Source organism: Maniola jurtina, chromosome 17 (assembly GCF_905333055.1).
Source record: "Maniola jurtina chromosome 17, ilManJurt1.1, whole genome shotgun sequence".
Lineage (NCBI taxonomy): Eukaryota > Metazoa > Arthropoda > Insecta > Lepidoptera > Nymphalidae > Maniola > Maniola jurtina.
The window spans coordinates 7,343,507-7,365,073 of NC_060045.1; the positions used below are offsets into that span (position 1 = coordinate 7,343,507).

The window sequence follows — 21,567 nt, forward strand, 5'->3', positions numbered from 1 at the left end:
ACATTTAATTTAGTAGGTACCTACCCTACATTCAGCAATTTTTATGATCTCTGCGGAAGACACAATCACTTGAAATTAAATCCATACTATAATATTATAAATGCGAAAGTGTGTCTGTCTGTCTGACTTTCTGTCTGTCTGCCTGTCTGTCTGTCTGTCTGTCTGCTACGTTTTCACGGCCCAACCACTGAACCGATTTTAATGAAATTTGGTACAGACTTGTGTTACATCCCGGGGAAGGCCATAGGCTTCTTTTTATCCCGGAAAATAGAAGACTTCCTACGGGATTTAAAAAAACCGAAGTCCACGCGAACGAAGCCGCGGGCATCCTCTAGTTAAATATAAATATTTTTGTTGACAATAGGTTTCGTTAATCACAATTATCATGTGTTAAGATACATTATGTTTTGTACAGGGAAGTGTTATAAGGATTAAGGAACTACCTATTTCTACAATATTGATAAATAAATAATTAAATATCTGTATTATATCGTATTATATCGGTTGTGCGTTGACTTCAGCGGACAACTAAGTCATAGAAAAGCTATATTTTAATATGATAAAATTTAAAAATACATCGCATAGATAGTATACTTATAATAACTAATGATATTTATACTTGATCAATATACAGTTTGTAAAGTAAAATGGATCATCTCAATAAAATAAAGATCACGTTTATTCATTTAAAAATTCGAAAGGTTCAAATTCGTGTTGTTCAATAGTTTTAATTTCTCGTAGTACAAGCCTTATGTTAACTTTGAGTGGAGCAAGGATAAAGTAAGTGTTTCTGTCATTTGAATATTTAATCAGGTCTCTCTTGGCTGCCTGCCTGTGCATTTAGTATAAACTGACGAGGGTGGAAAGCCTTAAGGCATGCCTAAAGGGCAGCGAGCTGGCAATTAGAGCACCTAGTTGTCCGTCACGTAGTCGACTAATAAGTAGTATGTACCTCACGTAGAAGAACGGGAATCTTGACCTTAAAGTTATCCTGTTAAGATACGTATTCCTATGAAACTAATTTCATAATGTACGACCTTTAGAAATGAATACAGCGTTTTACTTTGCGGTAACCTACAGACAGTTTCTCTGAAAACATAATTATAAACAAATTACCAAGTACAAACGAAATCCTGACAGAACTGTATGAGATACATGATTTTTTTATGGACAGTGCACAAAATACATTGCATGTTGTATTTTGCTGTACAAATTTTATTTTTCTTTCGTCATACTAAGAATGGATAACTTCTTTCGATTTCTCTTCTTTTGATTTCCGTTCTTTTTCAAGCCTTCTAACGATAACTATTTTCACTTAATAAATGTTCTAGGTAGGAAGTTTAAAAAATCTTAAAGTGGACATGGTTATTAGGTACGGTCGGCCTCAGAATTCGAGTAGCAATTCCGCGAAACAATTACATCTCGCACCTATCGCACTTACGCCCTTTTTCTATAAACACGCCATACACACTTAACGCATAATATGCATAACTGTGCCACGCGAATATGATCATTAAGGTGCTTAACGACTTATGGCCTTTGACTGTACATTCGCTCGTCTACGTGAGGCATACGAATGGGTTTTAAAACTTACATCTAAGGCAATCGGTTATACATTTGGCATGATCGGTTTAGTTTGTCAGTGGGTGCCATTGTTGTACTTGCTCCATGGGGCTCGAGATAGCAGAGTTCCAATGTTGTAACGCTCGCCCTCTGGCGAACATGTATGATCCTAGAACGAACTTGCCCACAAGGCGATCTGAAAAGAATATCACTATTAAATGAGAAGTTAGCTTTACCAACGTTTTTTAAAATAAAAATAGCGTGGAAACGAGCAGATTGGTCACCCGATGTTAAGTGATTACTGCCATCCATGAACACAATTTTGCAGCATCAGAGGAATGGCCGGCCTTTTCCCCTCCGGCATTTGTTTATCTGCCCCTTAAATAGCCCCATGTTGAAATCTAGTGGGAACGTCATCAAAGGGATTGCATGTGCGTAGAAAAAATATCTGGCAGACCGGGTGATCGAAGTGGACCAGGCGGTAAGGGTAAAATTCCTTAGGTAAGGTGACGTGCGGTACGTAAATCTGATGGAGTCGATAGCAAAATAAATTTTTCATACCGTAAGTAATTTAATATTGGTTCGTCTGGCGTACATAAATTTGTGGAAAAAAAAAGAAAAGTTTTTAATTTAAAAGTTTAAAAAGTAAAGGTTAAATCCTGAATAGGTACGTGTGTTGAAAGCAGCCACCATAATTTTATTTTTAGTGCCCTGTGAGCCTCGTGGTTCCGGTTATAATAATATATACTATTGAAACGCAATTCAACAAAAGTTAGTACCTACAACAAAATTCTAAATTTTTGGCGTCAAGAAAATAAAATTACATTTTTTAAAGTAGAAAGTTCTGGTTTTCCTTTGTAGGAGATTAAAAATGTTTCGCAAACGCAGAGATATGATTGCCATCATAAAGAAAAATAATGTACTTAAGGAGCACTTTTGCGGATGCAAGCAGAGCGTCGTAAATAAAAATTGCAATAAAATTACTTGTTCAACGATGTGATATGATGGATTTCGGGGTAATCGGGCATAATTGACCCGCTTTGCGGACCTGCATCAAAATAGTTTTAAACCAGAGATAATAGTGTAACCTTACTATTTAATTGTTTGAAACGCACATAATTCCGAAGTGGGGCCCAGGGTCGAACACCTGACCTCCCGAATAGGAGGCTGACTTCTTTACTACTAGGCTACTAGGTGACAGCCTAATGGTCACACTACACACCGTCTGGTGTTACATCCACATTTAAATATCTACCTTTGGCATAAACGGAGTGTGGTTGCAGAGCCTGTACAGTGACACTAGTGGTGTGAAGTTCGTCAGCTCGCAGTCTGAAGTTGAAGCATTCGGATATTTGAGCAGTGCCTTCCTCTGTCACTTCCACCGCAGCAGTTCTACGTGCTCGAACACCCCGACATGCCCGCTCTTGGGTTACTCTTGCTACAAGCTCCTTTCTACTTGACGAAGGATCCAGCTATAGAAGATAAATTGAGGCTCGTCAGCTTATTTTTGACTATGTACTTTATATACTTACTAATTATAACTAGTTAATTCACAGACTCATTTGAAACGACGGATCTTTCCATTTGTAGTGATTCTACTTCAATTGGAAAAGCAAATCTACTGAGAAAAGCCCTAGAGACTCAGCAGATCTTGTCAGGATTTATCAATATATTAAGTAAGTACTCTTTCTTATGTGCAACAAAATGAACTAAGCTACTAGTACTACTAAGATTTAAATTTCCTTTCGCAGAATTTTCTATAAAAAATCACCTACTTGCAATAGCAGACAATTTAGTTTACAAAAATAAACAAATGTAAAGCAAAAGCTTTATTAGTCGTAATATTACTCTGGTTACCTTTAGATTCCGTGCTTCTATGACCGTTACAGTGAGCCGATGTAGATTTTCATTGTACAGCAGCGATACTAGAACTTCACCTAGATCCGACATCGGATCCTGCACCTCCTACGAACAAATTATGGAACAATTAAATTTGTCTAATTACTCTAATTGTTCCCCTAACTAGTTCTTAGTAACCCACTTTAACGAGTATCGTTAATTTTCTCCTAGTTTTGAACCAACTGCATCAGAATGATTTTCGAAATTATTCAGAGGTCTTTTTAACAGTTTAATGAAAATGAAAATGAAAAATGAAAAAATCTTTATTTAGAGCTCTTTACAAATCCTTAAGAGGGCTCTCTCCGTGAGTTGTTTCATACAATCGTAGATCCAATTTCATTTGAATATTAAGCAACCAAAGTCCATGAAATTTTGCAGACATATTCTAGAAACTAATATCTATGTCTGAGGTTTTCCAGATTTCTTTTAGAATATTCGGTTTCAAAGTTACGCGGTCTTAAAAATTTTCATACAAATCTTTAAGCCCCTGTAATTTTAAAACTACATATTTTTAGAAAAATCTAAAACACCACAGACACAGATATTAGTTTCTAGAATATGTCTGCAAAATTTCATGGACATTGGTTGCTTAATATTCAAATGAAATTGGAACTACGATTGTATGAAACGAGCAGAAACGAGTGACGGAGAGAGCCCTGTTAACAATAAAGTACGATAACAACTGCATTAGTTTCAAAACTGTGTTGCAGTTGTTAACGCCCACCTCCAGATTTACAAAAATTAGGTACTCGAAAGGAAAAAGAACTAATGGAAAATATTTACGGTTTGCGAAAACATCAAAAGAAAAAAATACCTTGAAACAGAAATTATTTATTAAATGAAAAGGATCCCAACTGCGCCGATGCTGCATAACTTAATTATGCTAAAGAGTCGTAGGTGTTGATTGGTTTACACCATACGGTTTTTCTTTTGTGAGTCACCGCTGAGGAAACTCTTTAGCACTGAAATTTAATTAGTTTTTACAGGCTACTACACTGTGCAGTCGGGGTTCTCATAAATAATTCGTTTTAATCTTCATTCGTGGAATTTTGCTGTCTCGTCGAGATTTTTATTTTACTTTACTGTATTGAAGTAGTTTATTAATAAACAATGTTTTGAAGTTGGGACACGTACAGAATGACGCGAGCGCCGCGACTTGCGGTTAGGCAGAAGACTAACAGCTCGTTCACACAGGCTGCGTGAGCGTTGCGTAAGCGTAGACGTAGCGCGTACCATTGCGTTGTAATGTATGGAACTGTATGAGACATGGCATACCGCTTGCGAGGCGTGAACGTTCGCGTAGACGTAATGCGAGCAGTTATGTCTACGGAATCACGCGCGTCACTACGCGCGGTCACGTGTACGTGCTTGGTGTGAATCGGCCTTAAATGTGTTAACTATTCAAAGTACAACGAAATGTATGAAGCTCGTCGCACAGAAATACTTCAAAATTTTGAATCTTCTGCCTACTTATAAAGAAACATGTCCTGACCCAATGACTGATCCATCATTGCACAGCCTAAACCGTTACTTTACCGTTACTTAGGTATGTAGGCGCTAAATCAGAAAGGGATTTTTGGGGGTTGATAATAAGTTCCCTGTATATTATTATACTCTTTATAGAAAAGGTAGAAAGTTTGTCATTTTTAAGCTACATCTTTGAAAACTGGTATTTGGGATTTTGGCTATAAGTGAAAGAATACCTCTTTCATGAATTCTTGAAATTCCCCAAAGGTTATAAAAAAGAGTTGAAGTTTGTCTGAAGTCCGTAATGTCTTGAGTTATATCTAAGAAAATTTATATTTGTTCTTTCAGTTAAAAATAAAGAAATATATGCCTCAGGATTTTTGAAAATTCCACGACCACCAAAAACAAATCCACTTGAGCGAAGATGGGGCTTGTCAGCTAGTGCATAAGATTTTTTATACTATAAACTTCTAACAAAGTACGTTGGACACAGTTCAATCACGCGTTTTGTGTGTCCTAGCCTTTATTAATAAACACGAAAATAGTAATAATTTCTGCAGGCTATCCAATAATGCGCAAAGAACCTTTTAATTATCTTATAACTTTTGCGTCCCACATTTTTCTCCGTGGTCTTTCGACTCCTATGAATGAGAAATCTTGGGAAGTTCTGTACCTTTTCAATATCCAATTTGTAAAGTTGGGGCTCCTCATCCGGTGCTATCCCTTCCAGTTCACTTAGCGGCAAGATGATGTGGCCAATAAGTTGCTTGTTCTTTCCAACTCTGCCTATGTCCAGTACTGATAATTTGAGAGTTAGTGTCTCTAATTTTCCAGGCGGAATCTGTTAAATCACGTCATTGAATAAGAAATGTAGGAAAATTACACACATTATAATTAATCTTCTTTGTTAGGCAAAACCAAGCCGTACCTAATAGTCCAATAGCTTAATGGCTTAGAATAAGCGAACTGAAATTTGACGATCCAATTTCCATTTACTTACTTTTATGTTAAGTAGAAGCACAAACTCTAGACTAGTTGGAGGGGAAAAATAAAATAATAAGGATTCCAATGTTAAGAAGCTAACAAGGTAGAAAATACGTCGAATATTATACATATATCGTCTACTGTTCAGATAAAATACAATAATTAAACAAAAGTAGGTTTATAATCTCAAAAACACGTGTACCTATAAAGTTTTCATATTTCAATTAAAACAGATGTTAAACTTTAACGCTGAAAGCTGAAGCTAAACAACAACTTACCTACTTCGGAATGCACCTCTGGTTTTATATAATTATGTAAAAGGTCACTGAATGTTATATTGTGCTAGGAAATAAAATTTCAATTTTAAACAAGAAAAAAGCAAAAGTAATAGGCATCGCGCTGCTTTTACGTATGTATTAACTTTAACTAAAAAAATCGTCGACTTTTCGGATTTCAGTCCGCGCATTGAGCTATTGAGGCACTTTTATTTAATCCTAGCTGTCTTTTTTTCAACTTTTTTTGTACTTAAAAGCTATTAATTTTATTATTATGTGGAATGTCTTTCCGGTGTTTTCTGCTACTCGTTACCTATAACTTAAATACCTTCAAGATAAGAAGCCAATAGGCATTTTCTAGGCAACCGCGCTCCAACTTAGATCTTATCATTGCTTTTTATTAACACGATTTTCGTCAAGCGCAAGCCTATCTTGAAATAAAAAACAATGATGTTTGTTGGATAGAGCCCTTTAGGATGAAAAGAAAATAAGAAAATCCTGATTTTTTGCACTTACTTGATACACAAATGTCTCGTCATAGAACGGGTTGCAGGTTTTCTTCTTTTGTTTCGTTTGGAGCACTCTTCTTTCGTCAGGCATTAACTGGATCCTGCCCAATAGACAAAAAAGTTTTAAAGTAGGTACAATTACATTATTGCTATTACTACTATTTATCCAATCTTCTTTATAATATTACAAATGCAAAAGTGTCTGTCCGTCTGCTAGCTTTTCAGTTTTCACGGCCCATCCGTTTAACCGATTTTGATGAAATTTGGTACAGAGATAGCTTGCATCCTGTTTACGGATATTGGCTACTTTTTATCTTTAAAAAATCGAAGAGTTTCTTTGAGATTTTTAAAAACCCTAAATTCACGCAGAAAATCGTGGGGATCATCTAAGTATTAACCAATAATAATGACTCAACAACAGAATGTTTATTCTATTGGTTTTCAATATTTTCCACGTGACATATCTTTTTTTTTTTATCTGGTTTAAAACACAAAATTATCCATTTTTATGTTTACAAAATTACACCGCAGGTTTCTAAAGCCTATTAAATTTTTCTACAGTAATAATAATGTAACTAATTTTGCCCACAGGTCCTTTTGAGATTAAAACGGTTTCAATTTGATTAATGAAGTCGGCCCTCTAATGGCCCTGTAGTATCTTTTCACTTCCCGTTGTCTCACGCTCTGAAGCACCACGTAGCTTCAAGTAAATAGCGTTCTTGATTGCGACACGCTCAATAAACAACAATACTCTCAAGCTGAAGCTTATTTAATTATGCTAAAATTTCCGGTAACAACGTTCTACACAGTGACCTGTAATGTTGCATATTCTTGTCGTTATTCCTACACATTGACGTCGTATTTAAATTTTTAATTGAAAACCCATACTTAATATTATAAATAAGAAAGTGTCTCTGTCTATCTGTCTGTCTGCTAGCTTTTTATGTAACAGTGAAATTGGTTTTGATGAAATTTGGTAAAGAGTTAAATTAAGCCACGGGGACAGACATAGGCTACTTTTTCTTGGAAAATACTAAAGAGTTCGTACGTTAAAGAGGGATTTTTAAAACTCAAATCCAAGCAGACAAAGTCGCGGGCATCAGCCACTGTCTTAAGAATTGTGAGGATTTGCATTTAACTATGTTAGGATAATGATAAGAATAGATTTTGAAAAATTCCAACGGGACTTTGATTAAAAGCCGATTCACACCAAGCACATACACGTGACACGCGCGTTGTGACGTGCGTGATTCCATACGTAATGCGCGTAATGATTCACGCGCATCACTACGCGCGTGTAGACTTAACTGCACGCATTGCGTCTACGCGAACGTTTACGCTACGCAAGCGGTATGCCATGTCTCATACAGTTCCATACATTATAACGCAGTGGTACGCGCTACATGTACGCTTACGAGACGCATACGCGACCTGTGTGGCCGGCGCTTTAATCTAGCTAATTCCACGTGGATAAAGTGACGCGAAAAATCTAATTAAGTAAATATAAAAAGGTTTATTACACAGGTTTAAAGTTTTTTCTCGGGTTAGTTTAGAGAGTTTTTCAAGCGAGTTCTTCCATTTGAACTTTATTGCAAAATGTGAAAACACTTCTACAAACTACTACAAAATGTGGAAAATAGTTTCATGAGCTGTACCAGTACCTGCTTACTTAGTAAAATAGATTTGCAAAAGGAGGTGTTTTTTAAAATTGAAAAACCATTTAGCTCACAGCCAAAATAATTGATACTCTTTTTCCCAACGCTAAAATATTTTTGAATTATTTTTGTAGCTATCGTTATTTAAGGCTAATTAAGTACTTGGTGTTGCTTTACTTCATTATTTTTTTATTTGCGTAACAATTACTATTCATAATTCGGTCTGCTTTACATAAATTTTTAAAAAGGGTGTCTAAGTTGGCTACATAAGGTCCAAACCCCGAGATGTTTTGTGAATAATTAATTTTTTACTAACTTACACTAGATTAGATACTCACTTTATGTATGGGTCGCACGCATTCGCCAGTGCCGGGGTACGTGAGGGTAGATGTTTCACCTTCAATATATGCACCTGGAGTCGCTCGGTCCCAGATTCGTACTTCAGAGTGAACCACACGCGACCCTTGTAATAAATAAAATACTGGTATAGTACCGAAAAATACTGGTATAGTAAAATACTGGTATAGTATAATACTGGATAGTAAAATACTGGTATAGTTTCCGAAGCGATGAAGAGACTCCTGATTAGAGCACGTAGAGCAACTCCAAGCATAGCGCCTTGAAGTTTCTTTATGTGATATCAGAAATGAGGAGATCCGTAGGAGAACCAGAACCAACATAGCACAACGGATTGCAACGCTGATGTGGCAATGGGTACATAGTTCCAAAAACCGATAGATATTGGGCTCCCAAGGTTCTGGAATGGTGACCTTGCACCGAAAAGCACAGCAGCGCTTAGCAGACCTCCTGACGCAGCGTGCTATTTTTTAAGTGTAGGTATGGTGCGTTCTACAATGGTTATTCGTAGGTTCTATAGTTCTTTGGAACACCTACTTGAGCTTGGACTTTTGAAATTTCGTCAAACATAATCCATACTAATATTATAAATGCGTAATTGTGTCTGTCTGTCTGTTACGTTTTCACGGCCCAACCGCTGAACCGATTTTAATGAAATTTGGTACCGACTTGGAATACATCCCGGGGAAGGACATAGGCTACTTTTTATCCCGGAAAATCAAAGAGTTCCCATGGGATTTAAAAAAATCGAAAATCACGCGGGCGAAGCCGCGGGCATCCCCTAGTAGGTATATAAAGTACGAGAGCCAGATAGTTATGTGTATTGTGTAGGTACCTAACTCTGCTAATGCGGCTAAACTAATAGTAACAAATAATGTTCAGGGACTAATAAAAGTTTTGAGTGCCCTTAATGTGCCGTAAAATTTACATTGTTAAAGTTTGAAGTACCCAAAATAAATCTATTTTCACTTGTTCAATTGAATACGAAATTGACGAGGGGTGTAGTTTTATTTACAAGGAGCTATGCACTAAATGGGAAACGAAGTTTTATTGAAATCGTTTTGTTTCAATGGAATGAACATTCGTTTAGCGTTTGACAGACTCCCGCAAGCGTGTTATACGAACACCTCTGAAAATTAACGTTTGAAATAAAATAAAGAAAAAAACATTCTAATATTTATCCAAAAGGTAGCTGTGACCTTTATATTATCATGTGTGCTCGATCATAATATTGCGTTGCCATATTTTCCGATAAAAACTTCCAGTAAATCAAAATTTCTGTAAGACTTTTCTGAAGGCAATATTATGATGATAGTATTCTAAGCGAAAATATATCTTATTAGTTTTATAACGTGCAAGCGATATGCAACCTAAGGGTGTTGAAGCAATTTTATGCTACTCAGGTATGCATACCATTTCTTGAATTTCAATTTTTAGAAGTTGCTTTAGTAACTTTCCTTTACGCTTTGTCTATCCAAGTATCTATGTGGAATAGTTATTTATTTAAGATCGTCACTCACGACATGCCCCTCTGGCCACAGCTGGTCTTCAACGAGACAGTCAGCTTTATACAGCGAAGGATCCAATACGCCAAGGTCCGTAGTGTTCGCTGCAAAGAAAGAACTTCGTTAATTTTCATCCTGGAGGGCTCTCTCCGTCACTCGCTCCATACAAACGTAGTACGTCTCTCATTTGAATACTAACCAATTATACCCAATGGAATTTTTTATAAACGTACCGGGAACTAATATCTATCTATGCCTGTGGTTTTCCAGATTTCCGTTAAAATATACGGTTTCAAAGTAACGCGGTCTTAAAAATTCACATACAAATCTTTGAGCCCCTGTAATTTTAAAACTATTTATTTTTAGAAAAATCTAAAACACCACAGGCACAGATATTTGTTTCTAGAATATGTCTGCACATGGACTTTGGTTGCTTAGTATTCAAATGAAATTGGAACTACGATTGTATGGAGTAAGTGACGGAGAGAGCCCTGTTAATGATTATTGTTAGCTAGTCTAAATGCTGTTGTACTAAGAGTAGGTACGACAATAAAGTTTAAGCTCGGTGTAACGCGTGAGGTTCAAACCTAAGACTTTTCAAGATTTCAGTTCGCACCGCGACCATGATTCGTTGAAGTTACAAGTTACCTACCTCAAGATAAAGTCAAAAATATTATCTAAGCTGAATTTTCAACGTTCCAATTCTAAATTTACGTATGCTGTCACATAATTACATCAAAGTGGAAAGTAGGACCTGTATTTCCACCATCTCTACCTAAATTATGTTTAATGATGAGCCGAGGTATTATTTGCAACTTGAATACCTACCTTACAACGAAAATAAGCTTTGTATAATTATCTATAATCTGCGAGCTTACAGTCTACAGCCTCAGGGCTAAGCTCAAGTTCACTAAATAGCAGGTATTATAAACGAAAAACATGACGTCTTCAAACAACTTGTACTACAAGTATAGATATTATCTAAGAAATAGTACAAAATATCATATCCATACTAATATTATAAATGCGAAAGTGTGTCTGTCTGCTACCTTTTCACGGCCCAACAGTTTAACCAATTCTGACGAAATTTGGTACAGGGTTAGCTTATATCCCGGGGACAGACATAGGCTACTTTTTATCCCGGAAAATCAAAGAGTTCCCACGGGATTCCTAAAAACCCATCCGCTTAACCGATTTGTATGTTTGGTACCGAGGTAGCTTGGGAATCCCGTGGGAAACATTTCCCACGGGATCTTTAAGTACCTAAATCCACGCGGACGAAGTAGTACTAAATAAGAGTTCATAGTGCAGCGCAATCAGAAATGAGGAGATCCGTAGGAGAACTAGAGTAACCGACATAGCTCAACAAGTTGTGAAGCTGAAGTGGCAATGTGCAGGGCACTTAGATCGAAAACCCGATAAACGTTACGTGTTGGGGTCCCAACGTGTTAGAATGGTGCCCTCGCACCGGAAAGCACAACGTTGAAAGACCCGCCATTAAGTGGACTGACGACACCAAACAAGTCGCAGGTAACTGGTAAATTCTGGCAGCGCTAGACCGTTGCGTGTGAAAGTCCAACACGAGACCCATGTCCAGCAGTGGACTATCGGTTGATAATGATGATGATGAACAATACAAATCCCATGGAATCCCACTAAAATAATCATATTAAACCAAATTAGAGTTAATTAATGGTACGAAGATAAAATTAATTACACTACACTGCACCATCAAATGAAGCTTGATTCAATCAGCAGTTTCTCACTCAATCGAATTTGCATAATCAAGCCTTATGCAAATTAGACGATATATCTACCAATCGATGGAATGCACAGAACAAATCCTCCTACATTCCTCAATGGTGTGTAATCTGCATTAGAAAATAATAATATTAATTGAATCATTATAGATCCGCGTCAGAGATCACAGAACACTTATACCTTTTTACATTTTTGAAATAAGTAAAAAGATTTTTTGTATTTCTTTTGTACTCGGTAGCCATGTATAAGACTTCAACATTGATGAATAAAGTAAGTGGCAATCAATTAAAACTGTTATTCAATTTCTACAAACTTCACATTATTTATTATCTGTCTACACAATCTTATTTACATGCAGCGGAAATACTCATATAATTAATATCGACCTGATTAATTGTTAAATTAAAGCTAAGTTTATAACTGATTTAACCATTCACCATGAAGTATTATGTTGATCATTGCAATTATTACAACCAAAACAAAAAAGTGTTCTTATTATGGAACTTTAATGAATTTACAAATTCAATGAAAAGAGCAAAGTAGTACAATCACACTGGTATATTCATTGTTCTTAAATTGCTCTTACTATAATTTACAGCACACTAGGAATTACACTGGTTGATTCGTCAACATTTATATCACTTATTAATATAGGTATACTGATTTATAATCACTATTTGTATTGATACTGATTTTACTGGATTAATTAATATTCTGGACAGGAACCGACATAGTTTCTGCTTACAAAATAAAAGTAAGATTTTAAAATGATTATTATTTTAACAAAAAACTTTAACTTTATTACCAGTAATCATGTGTGGTTTATCGGTATTATATTTTCGTTTTGGAATAATTCATATAAAACACTTTAACAAGTGAAATTTTCACTGAGAGGAAAGCAAGTTTTCACCTTTCACTGTGTGAGGTGACAGGAGCTATGATTTGTTTAATTTTTTTTCTAAAATATCTATTTGTTCTAAAATGGTACACGTAAACCTTTTGTTCTCGAGTCAATTCAAGTGCGCAAACATTTTAGGCGGTCGACTTTGCATGTAAAGTAAACCCCCGTTTTCCGTCACTCTAGCTATCCAATTAAGGCGAGTATTCATTTCGATTCGGCTCGATTGTCGGAAAGTTCGATGGATGACAAGAAAATTCGATCACATCTACTATCCGCAATTTCACTGGTGATTTTACACTGAATTGCCGAAGCAATTTGCTTCCGTGTTTCGAAATTAATGCGCTAGGATATGGAACGCCCTTTTGACATCAGATTCCCCTTACTTTCAAGCCAAGAGTGAATAAACATCTTCTGGGCATGCGAGTTCCATCTTAGGCTGCATAATCACTAGGATTGATTGCAGCCAAGCGCTAGTCTATAAATTCAAAAAGTATTGGATAGAGATAACTTTGTTTGCTCTACTCAAATTCAAATTCAAAATATTTTTATTGAATTAGACTTTTACAAGTACTTTTGAATAGTCAAGAGCATCTAACACTGGTTCGGAATGCCTTACCACTGTTCGAAATACTGTACCAAGGGAAGTAATAGATGATGAATAAAATCACTGAATCGAAACCCAGATCACATGCAATTTGATTCGGAAGCAAATGTAATTGAGCGAAGTAAATTGTAAGCAGATAATCTCTTCGGACTGGGTTGAATGGCGCATAAAAAGTAGCCTATGCCCGTCTTCAGAATGCAAGCTATTTCTGTACCAAATAGATGAGGTCCGCGATTTCTTTCACGTGGGTTTAAGTTTCTAAAAATCCCATGGGAGCTCTTTTATTTCCGGGGAAAAAAGTAGCTCATGTCCATCCCCGGGATAGAAACTAATTCTGAACAAAATTTCGGCAAAATCGGATGAACTGATGAGCCGTGAAAAGCAAGCAGACAGACAGACACACTTTCGCATTTATAATACTACAAAATATACAGTATATATTGATTGGCTCTTCATTTAAATTATAAGTCTAAATTTTCCCTTCCAATTCAGTAGAGGTTCATTCCTTTAAAGATAATTAATTTGGTAACTTTTGGTGTATAAGCCAAATTCCTAAAATTAAAATGATTTAAACTGGAAGCCAAAAGTATTTTTTACTGTGATCTTTCATACCTAAGATAATACTGAATTTTCTTTTTAAAATAAATTGATCTATTGAACAAGAATGTTACACAAGTGTAAATTAAAAATTTATAACACCCCCGACAAGTGAAGGTTATTGTAACTATAAAACAGCTGATAATTTTCAAACGGCTGAACCGATTTTCTTGGATTACAGCTGAGAACACTCTCGATCAAGCCACATCTCAAACAAAAAAAACTAAAATAAAATAAATGGGTTGATGAAGATGATAAGTCAAGAAATAGCTATCATATTAGGTATTTATTAAGTAACTTCATTATGATGAACAAACAATTGTTGGATTGCAAACTAATTAATATTCTATGTACCTACAATCTATATACAGTTTGTGTAGAATAATGGACTTTAATTGAAGGGTACTATTTGAAGAGGTCTTTAATGTAATACTGCACCCTCTTTAGACAGGAGAGATAGCTTTCCAGTATCTATATTTACTTAAAAGTATTATTTAGTAGGGGATAAGAGCTTTTGCACACCTAAGTTTGTAGGCGTTGAACGAAAATATATTATGGGCTAGGTAACAGTTTTAATTGACTTCATTAAAATGTTGAGTTAAGTTTTGTAATATTATCATGTTTTATAATGGGTAAAGTAATAATTAATTTTACTGAAATATTAGTAGATCTATTAAGAGATATTATAATTTATAAGAGTATATACTCACTAAGTACGTATGGGTTATTCAACTATCACCAACATGGTATTATGTAAAAAACCGGCCAAGTGCGATTCAGACTCGCGCACTGAGGGTTCCGTACTCGGGTATTTTTTCCAACATTTTGCACGATAAATCAAAAACTATAATACATAAAAATAAATAAAAAATTATATATTATTTCGAATATATACGTAAAGCCCTTTCATTTAATACCCCACTTGGTATAGTTATCTTACTTTGAAAATTGAAACACATTTTAATTTTTTTTAAATGATGCCACAAATTCGCGGTTTTCAGATTTATTCCTGTGCTTGTGCTATAAGACCTACCTACCTGCCAAATTTCATGATTCTAGGACAACGGGAAGTACCCTATAGGTTTCTTGACATACACGACGGACAGATAGACAGACAGACAGACAACAATGTGATCCTATTAGGGTTCCGTTTTTCTTTTTAAGGTACGGAACCTTAAAAATAGCTAAGTTCTAATTTGTACAGCCCGTCGTATCAATTTGCTGTTCTAAAGAATGAACGAATTTTATTTCACCAATATATAGATGTGAGAGAATTGAGTAGACGTATGCGAGGTTAGGAAAGAATTTAGGAATCTTTTACAGCAGATATACGTCATAATATCATTGGAAGAACAACCCCTCAAGTATTGATATCATCATCATCAACAACCTATGGCTCACTACTGAGCACAAGTCTCCTTTCAGAATGGAAGGGTTTGGCTACCAGTCTTCCAGTTACCACGCTGGCCAAATGCGGATTGGCAGACAATATTTTTTTTCTTTCTCTTCTGGCTTTACAAAGATTAGCCAATGTCAAGTTTGTAGTTATTTTTAACAAGTTAGTTAAAATATACAAGTATGGACCCCGTCTGTACCGGCACTCGCCGACATACGCACGGCACCCCTTTAGAGCGCTTTCCAGTCAGTTTTAACAAAAAAAAAAAACACTCCAAAAAGGCAGAGCACGCCCGCCAGCTAACACCAACACAGACGAAGTCTCCAGACAATATTGACTTACATTTTACAGAGTAAAAGGATGTCCCTGAAATCCATGTACATCAAGTCAGGCTGAGGGTATTTTGCAGAACAATGCACGCTCTAGTAAAATGACATTTCCCAATTTTTCATAGCGGCATATACAGCAGCATTTTTTTTTAAAAGCCCGTTCTTTGAAACAGTGATGGAACCTGGATGGAACATATTTTTATACGAGAAAGATCGATCTTTGTTAAAATTATGCCAAGCGTATGAATAGGATATCTTCTACACGAATAACAGCTATAAATAGCTTAGTCAGACAGCCTTTCTGTACTACAAAGGCTTTCTAAACATCTTGACAGGATGGCCTTGTTATGTGTAGGTTACCAGGCACTGTACATATTATTATGTCGGAGTAGTAATCACTCCTCTACCTTTTCATCATCATTTTCCTAATGCATGGCCGGCTCACTAACTTGAGAAAGTGTCTAGTCAGAATAATTGCCCAAGTATGGGTTGGCATATTCACACACCTTCGAGAACATTATACTTAGTCAGGTATGCAGGCTTCCTCGCGTTGCAGATGTTTCCTTCACGTTGTCCTAAAATTGCGTGCCCAGGATCGAACACATCGCTTCAATGAAAAAGCTGTTTCTTTACTAACTACAATAATATTTCAAAATGTTTGGTGACGCTATCAAGACGTGGTTGTCGACACAACTTTGATCCATTTGTTAAAGCTATAAAAGTTCTGAAGCTCAATTAGACTCTTCCACTTTTCTTGTTGTTTTAAACATCACGTTAAAAAGTTTTCTAATAAGTAAAATCCATTAAGTTTCTTCTCATAACACATAGTCACAACAAAGTGGCAGATCCCGAGTTCAATTCCCGGCTGGAGCAATTTGAGAATTTATGATGTCTGAAAATTGTCTCTGGTCTGCTCTGGGGGGAGGCTTCGGCTGTGACTAGTTACCACCCTACCGGCAAAGCCGTGCTGCCAAGCAATTTGGCGTCCCGATAAAATGCTGGCTAGAAACCCATAAGTATCTCATCGGTTTAAAAAAAACCGGTAAACCGGCAGTTAGACTACATCGTCGCTTACCACCAGATGCATAGATTTAGGGAAAAGACTCTTAGGAGTTCTGTGACCAGATGAGATCGCAATCAAAAACTAACTTGTATTGATAACAAATAGATGTTTTGTGGCGTAAATACAGTTTCAGATGGGTCCTTTCAAAACAGTTGCTAGAATGTTTGTGTTACCTTGTTACCTAGATTACAAATTATATAATGTTGTTTTAGTTAACAAGATTAAATTTGGATTTTCTGTGACGTAATAAATCTTGTTAAATTAAATTAGTTTACCTCGGAAAGTTCACGGCCCGCCTACATTTACATCCGTTGTACCTTCTAAGCTAAAAGCTCTAACGGCTTACAACCATGAATCCTACAAAATAGTTTGCTTAGGCAAAGTTTTCAAACTATTGAACCTTTCAATATTTTCACCATCATCATCATCATATCACCTCATCGCCGGCAGCCGGATTGGCAGACTTCACACACCTTTGAGAATATTATGGAGAACTCTCAGGCGTGCAGGTTTCCTCACGATGTTTTTCTTCACGGTTATAGCAAGTGATATTTGACAGACACGACAGACGGACGGACGGACGGACAGACAGACAACAAAGTGATCTTATAAGGGTTCCGCTTTTCCTTTTGAGGTACGGAACCCTAAAAAACATACCTAAAACTCCGAAAATTTAAAGCGATCGATCCCCGACCTCCGATTAGGAAGCGGACGTCTTAACCATTGATCTATCACAGCTTTCTTAGCTGTATTAGCAGTAGGTACAGGGATTAGCCGTAATCACTGAATTGAAACCCAGATCACATGCAATTTGAATCGGAAGCAAACGTAACTGAGCGAAGTAAATTGGAAGCAGATAATCCCACCGTGCGGTTATTGGGTTGAATGTCGCCAAGCTTTCCTTTATACATATACCTAAGTAAGTTGGATCCTATTGCAACTTACGAACACATTTTTAACCGACTTCAGAAAAGGAGGAGGTTCTCAATTTGTCGGAATCTTTTTTTTTATTTTTTATGTGTGTTCCTCGATTACTCAAAGATGCATGGACCGATTTGGATTTTTTTTAATTTGAAATGGTCTTCGCAAGGGACTTCTTATTGAAGTCCAAGTGGAATCCACCAACACTAAAAAATAAAAAATATTTTTGGTTTCTACACGTGTAAAACGTGTACCTTATGTATAAAGTAGAGCGAGCATAATAAAAGAAACTAGAAATGTAAGTGTGAAGCTCGCCTTATTTTTTGATTTTTTTTGTAGGTAAAGTATTGTTGGTATAGTTTACTTTAACGGCGAAGGAAAACATTGTGAGGATGCAATGCAGGTTGCATTCCTGAGAGTTCTAGTTGCCGACTGTTTGCGAGCGTGCTTCAAAAATGGCGGCCCGTTACCAGGTTTGCCTGTGTAACTTATAATTACTTATATACTTTACTTAGTATGTGATACTGTCCAAATATACCAACTCCAGACCACACAGAGTTGGTATTAAACTTAAGCCCATTGCAAACCTAATAGGGTATAAGCAGAAATTATTATTCTACCGATGTTCTGCGAATGTCACGAACTAACTTCGGTACCGACCACGTAGTATCAGGTTACATAACATTCTAAGCTCAATGACCTTTGATAAATTAAAATTACACGATACAAGTGTAAATTAAAAATTTATAACACCCCCGACAAGTGAAGGTTACAGTAACTAGAAAAGAGCTGATAACTTTCAAACGGCTGAACCGATTTTCTTGGATTATAGCTAAGAACACTCGCGATCAAGCCACCTTTCGAACAAAAAAAAAACTAAATTAAAATCAGTTCATTAGTTTAGGAGCTACGATGCCATAGACAGATACACAGATACACATGTCAAACTTATAACACCCCTCTATTTGGGTCGGGGGTTAAAAATAATGTTAAATATGGTTAAATAAACCACTATTAAATTAGGTTATTATTTTCGTGGGAAAAAGCTAATAAATTATATTTTTTATACATTTATTTACACTGATCTAATCTAATCTAAATTAGCCCGTACTGTCCCACGATTGGGCAAAGGCCTCCCTCCGATTTTTCCACCACTTCCTATTTCTTCGGGCCACCTAACTGTTTTTTCATAATCCACCTCCTGGACTTACCACAAAAATCTTTCAATTTCTAATTTTAATACCTACTACCTAAGTACCAATGATAATTGTTTTCCTGAGCTCTTGGAAAATTTTGACAATAACAACACCAAATCTAAACAAAACTGACTTTGTGACGGCTGTAAAGGTACTCTGAAGAAAAGTTTTGTTGGTTTAATTTAATATTCGCATCGTAAACCTTATAAATATTCAATGAGCACTTTTCAACTAATTGGGACTTAGATTTAACTTACGGCCGTGAGCAAAATTAGTAAAGGCATTGTACAATCTAATTTACTGAGTATGCGAAAAATTACAGTTGAACTATGTAGAATGTTGTAGAAAACACTCGAAAATAGTGATACTTTTTAACCCCCGACCCTAAAAGAGGGGTGTTATAAGTTTGACGTGTGTATCTGTGTACCTATCTGTCTGTGGCATCGTAGCTCCTAAACTAATGAACCGATTTTAATTTAGTTTATTTTTGTTTGAAAGGCGGCTTGATCGAGAGTGTTCTTAGCTATAATCCAAGAAAATCGGTTCAGCCGTTTGAAAGTTATCAGCTCTTTTCTAGTTACTGTAACCTTCACTTGTCGGGGGTGCTATAAATTCTTAACAGGGCTCTCTCTGTCACTCGTTTCCACTCGTTTCATACAATCGTAGTTCCAATTTCATTTGAATACTAAGCAACCAAAGTCCATGAAATTTTGCAGACATATTCTAGAAACTAATATCTGTGTCTGTGGTGTTTTAGATTTTTCTAAAAATATGTAGTTTTAAAATTACAGGGGCTCAAAGATTTGAATGAAAATTTTTAAGACCGCGTAACTTTGAAACCGAATATTTTAACAGAAATCTGGAAAACCACAGACATAGATATTAGTTTCTAGAATATGTCTGCAAAATTTCATGGACTTTGGTTGCTTAATATTCAAATGAAATTGGAACTACGATTGTATGAAACGAGTGACGGAGAGAGCCCTCTTAATTTACACTTGTATATCTTACGATGACTCTTTCGTTTCTTTCGAATTTCGTTCACATGGCTATACAACAAGCATACTTATATGTAAGTTTTGGATTCTAACTCCTCAACACTGATGCTGAAGAGATCTTCCCGACCTAAATCTCAAGGATAACAATCTGCCTCCTGTACTTGTTGCAGCGACTACACGCTTGGTGCACGCGCATCGATTAGGTATAATAAACCTTAATAAACTAATAACCCTATGTCTTAATAACCCTAAAACACAACTCTTCGTAGACTACAGAAAAAAAAATTTTTGGGGATCCGTACCCGAAGGGCGCCCACAGGGCCCTATCATTAAGCTTCCGCTGTCCGTTCGTTTGTCTGTCAGCGGGCTTTATCTCGTGAACTGTAAAAGGTAGAGTTGAAATTTTCACAGCATGTATCTATATTTTTACAGCCGCTGTAACAACAAATAATAAAAATTTCAAATGGTCGCCATGAAAATGCGAATCTCCAGTTACTAAGATTAAGGGTTGTTTTTAAAAGAAGGTCGAGGAGATAAGAGAAAATACATTTTACATGAGTCACTTGCGAGTATATCGAAGGAAAATATTGGCTCTCGTGAGAAAACCTTAATAACTAAGATAAAAATTTCAAACTAGCTCAAACCGATAGATATACTAAGGTTAAGACAAAAATAATACATTTTACTTAACACTGTTATTATTTTAAGGCCCTTATCGCGAGTTCGTGTTTGTTCGGGCTGATCTCAAAAACTACTATACGGATTTTCATACGGCTTTCACTAATAGAAAGAGGGTTTATCTAAGAAAATTAAAAGCTTTAGTATATAAACATTTTGCAAAATAATTATGAATAATTATGAAATAATAAGTTATACGAAAACAATGTATAATAAATAGTTCCTTTCCGTGCAAAAGGCGGGTCACTTGTACAAGAATTCATCATTCAGCGAGCCAAATATTTGCCTACGAGCACAAAGTTTGTACAAAAAGGTTAAAAAAATTGCGATATGACTTTAGCAGCAAATTATAAATTTAAATTAGTTGAAAAGAGTTTGGTATAAAGCCTTGGTCGGTATCATGATTCATAAATAAGGGCGTGACGAGGGGTGTGGTAGTTAGCAAATTACATATCGATTAAGTCCCGCTGTTACTAGTTTATAAGGTAAAAAATTGTTAATTTTGGTTTAAAGTCTGAAATTCTTTGATCATTAAGTACAGGAAAAAAACCTTGAGATTAAAGAATTCTATACCTGCCCACGCAGACGTCGCAATCAAAGGCAAAATCCAGTGAAGCAGAAAAATATGGAAAATTGCAAAAGCTAAAATGTATCTAGTTATAATTTGCAGAAAAAATAACAGAGTATATTTTAGATACTAAATCGGGTTTACGTGAAATGGATAAAAGATAATATTAGTAGTAAATACCTATTTGATCTTTTTCTCCGATAGCATTTACGTAGATTCACGTAGTATCTACTGTTTTTATTAACTTTTTCATCGTAATATAAATCGTAAGAACGTGGAATAATATATAAAATCTGGGTAACTTTTGTTTTGAAAAACTTAACGTGTCTACTTGATATTTA

The 21,567-nt window shown here is 35.9% G+C and overlaps 1 protein-coding gene across 1 annotated transcript in view; it reads right to left on the bottom strand.

Moving 5' to 3' along the window:
• Positions 1-236: 236 nt before the first annotated feature.
• LOC123873611 (synaptotagmin-15-like) overlaps positions 237-21,567 on the bottom strand; it is a 61,177-nt gene continuing 39,846 nt past the window's right edge. Inside the window, exons 6-13 of the mRNA XM_045918531.1 lie at positions 10,230-10,318; positions 8,691-8,815; positions 6,705-6,798; positions 5,603-5,770; positions 3,421-3,528; positions 2,819-3,035; positions 1,595-1,759; positions 237-1,292 (exon numbers count right to left, since the gene is read on the bottom strand). Coding sequence (XP_045774487.1) covers positions 1,632-1,759; positions 2,819-3,035; positions 3,421-3,528; positions 5,603-5,770; positions 6,705-6,798; positions 8,691-8,815; positions 10,230-10,318 — 929 coding nt within the window. The 3' untranslated portion in view covers positions 237-1,292; positions 1,595-1,631. The remainder of the gene's footprint in view (positions 1,293-1,594; positions 1,760-2,818; positions 3,036-3,420; positions 3,529-5,602; positions 5,771-6,704; positions 6,799-8,690; positions 8,816-10,229; positions 10,319-21,567) is intronic.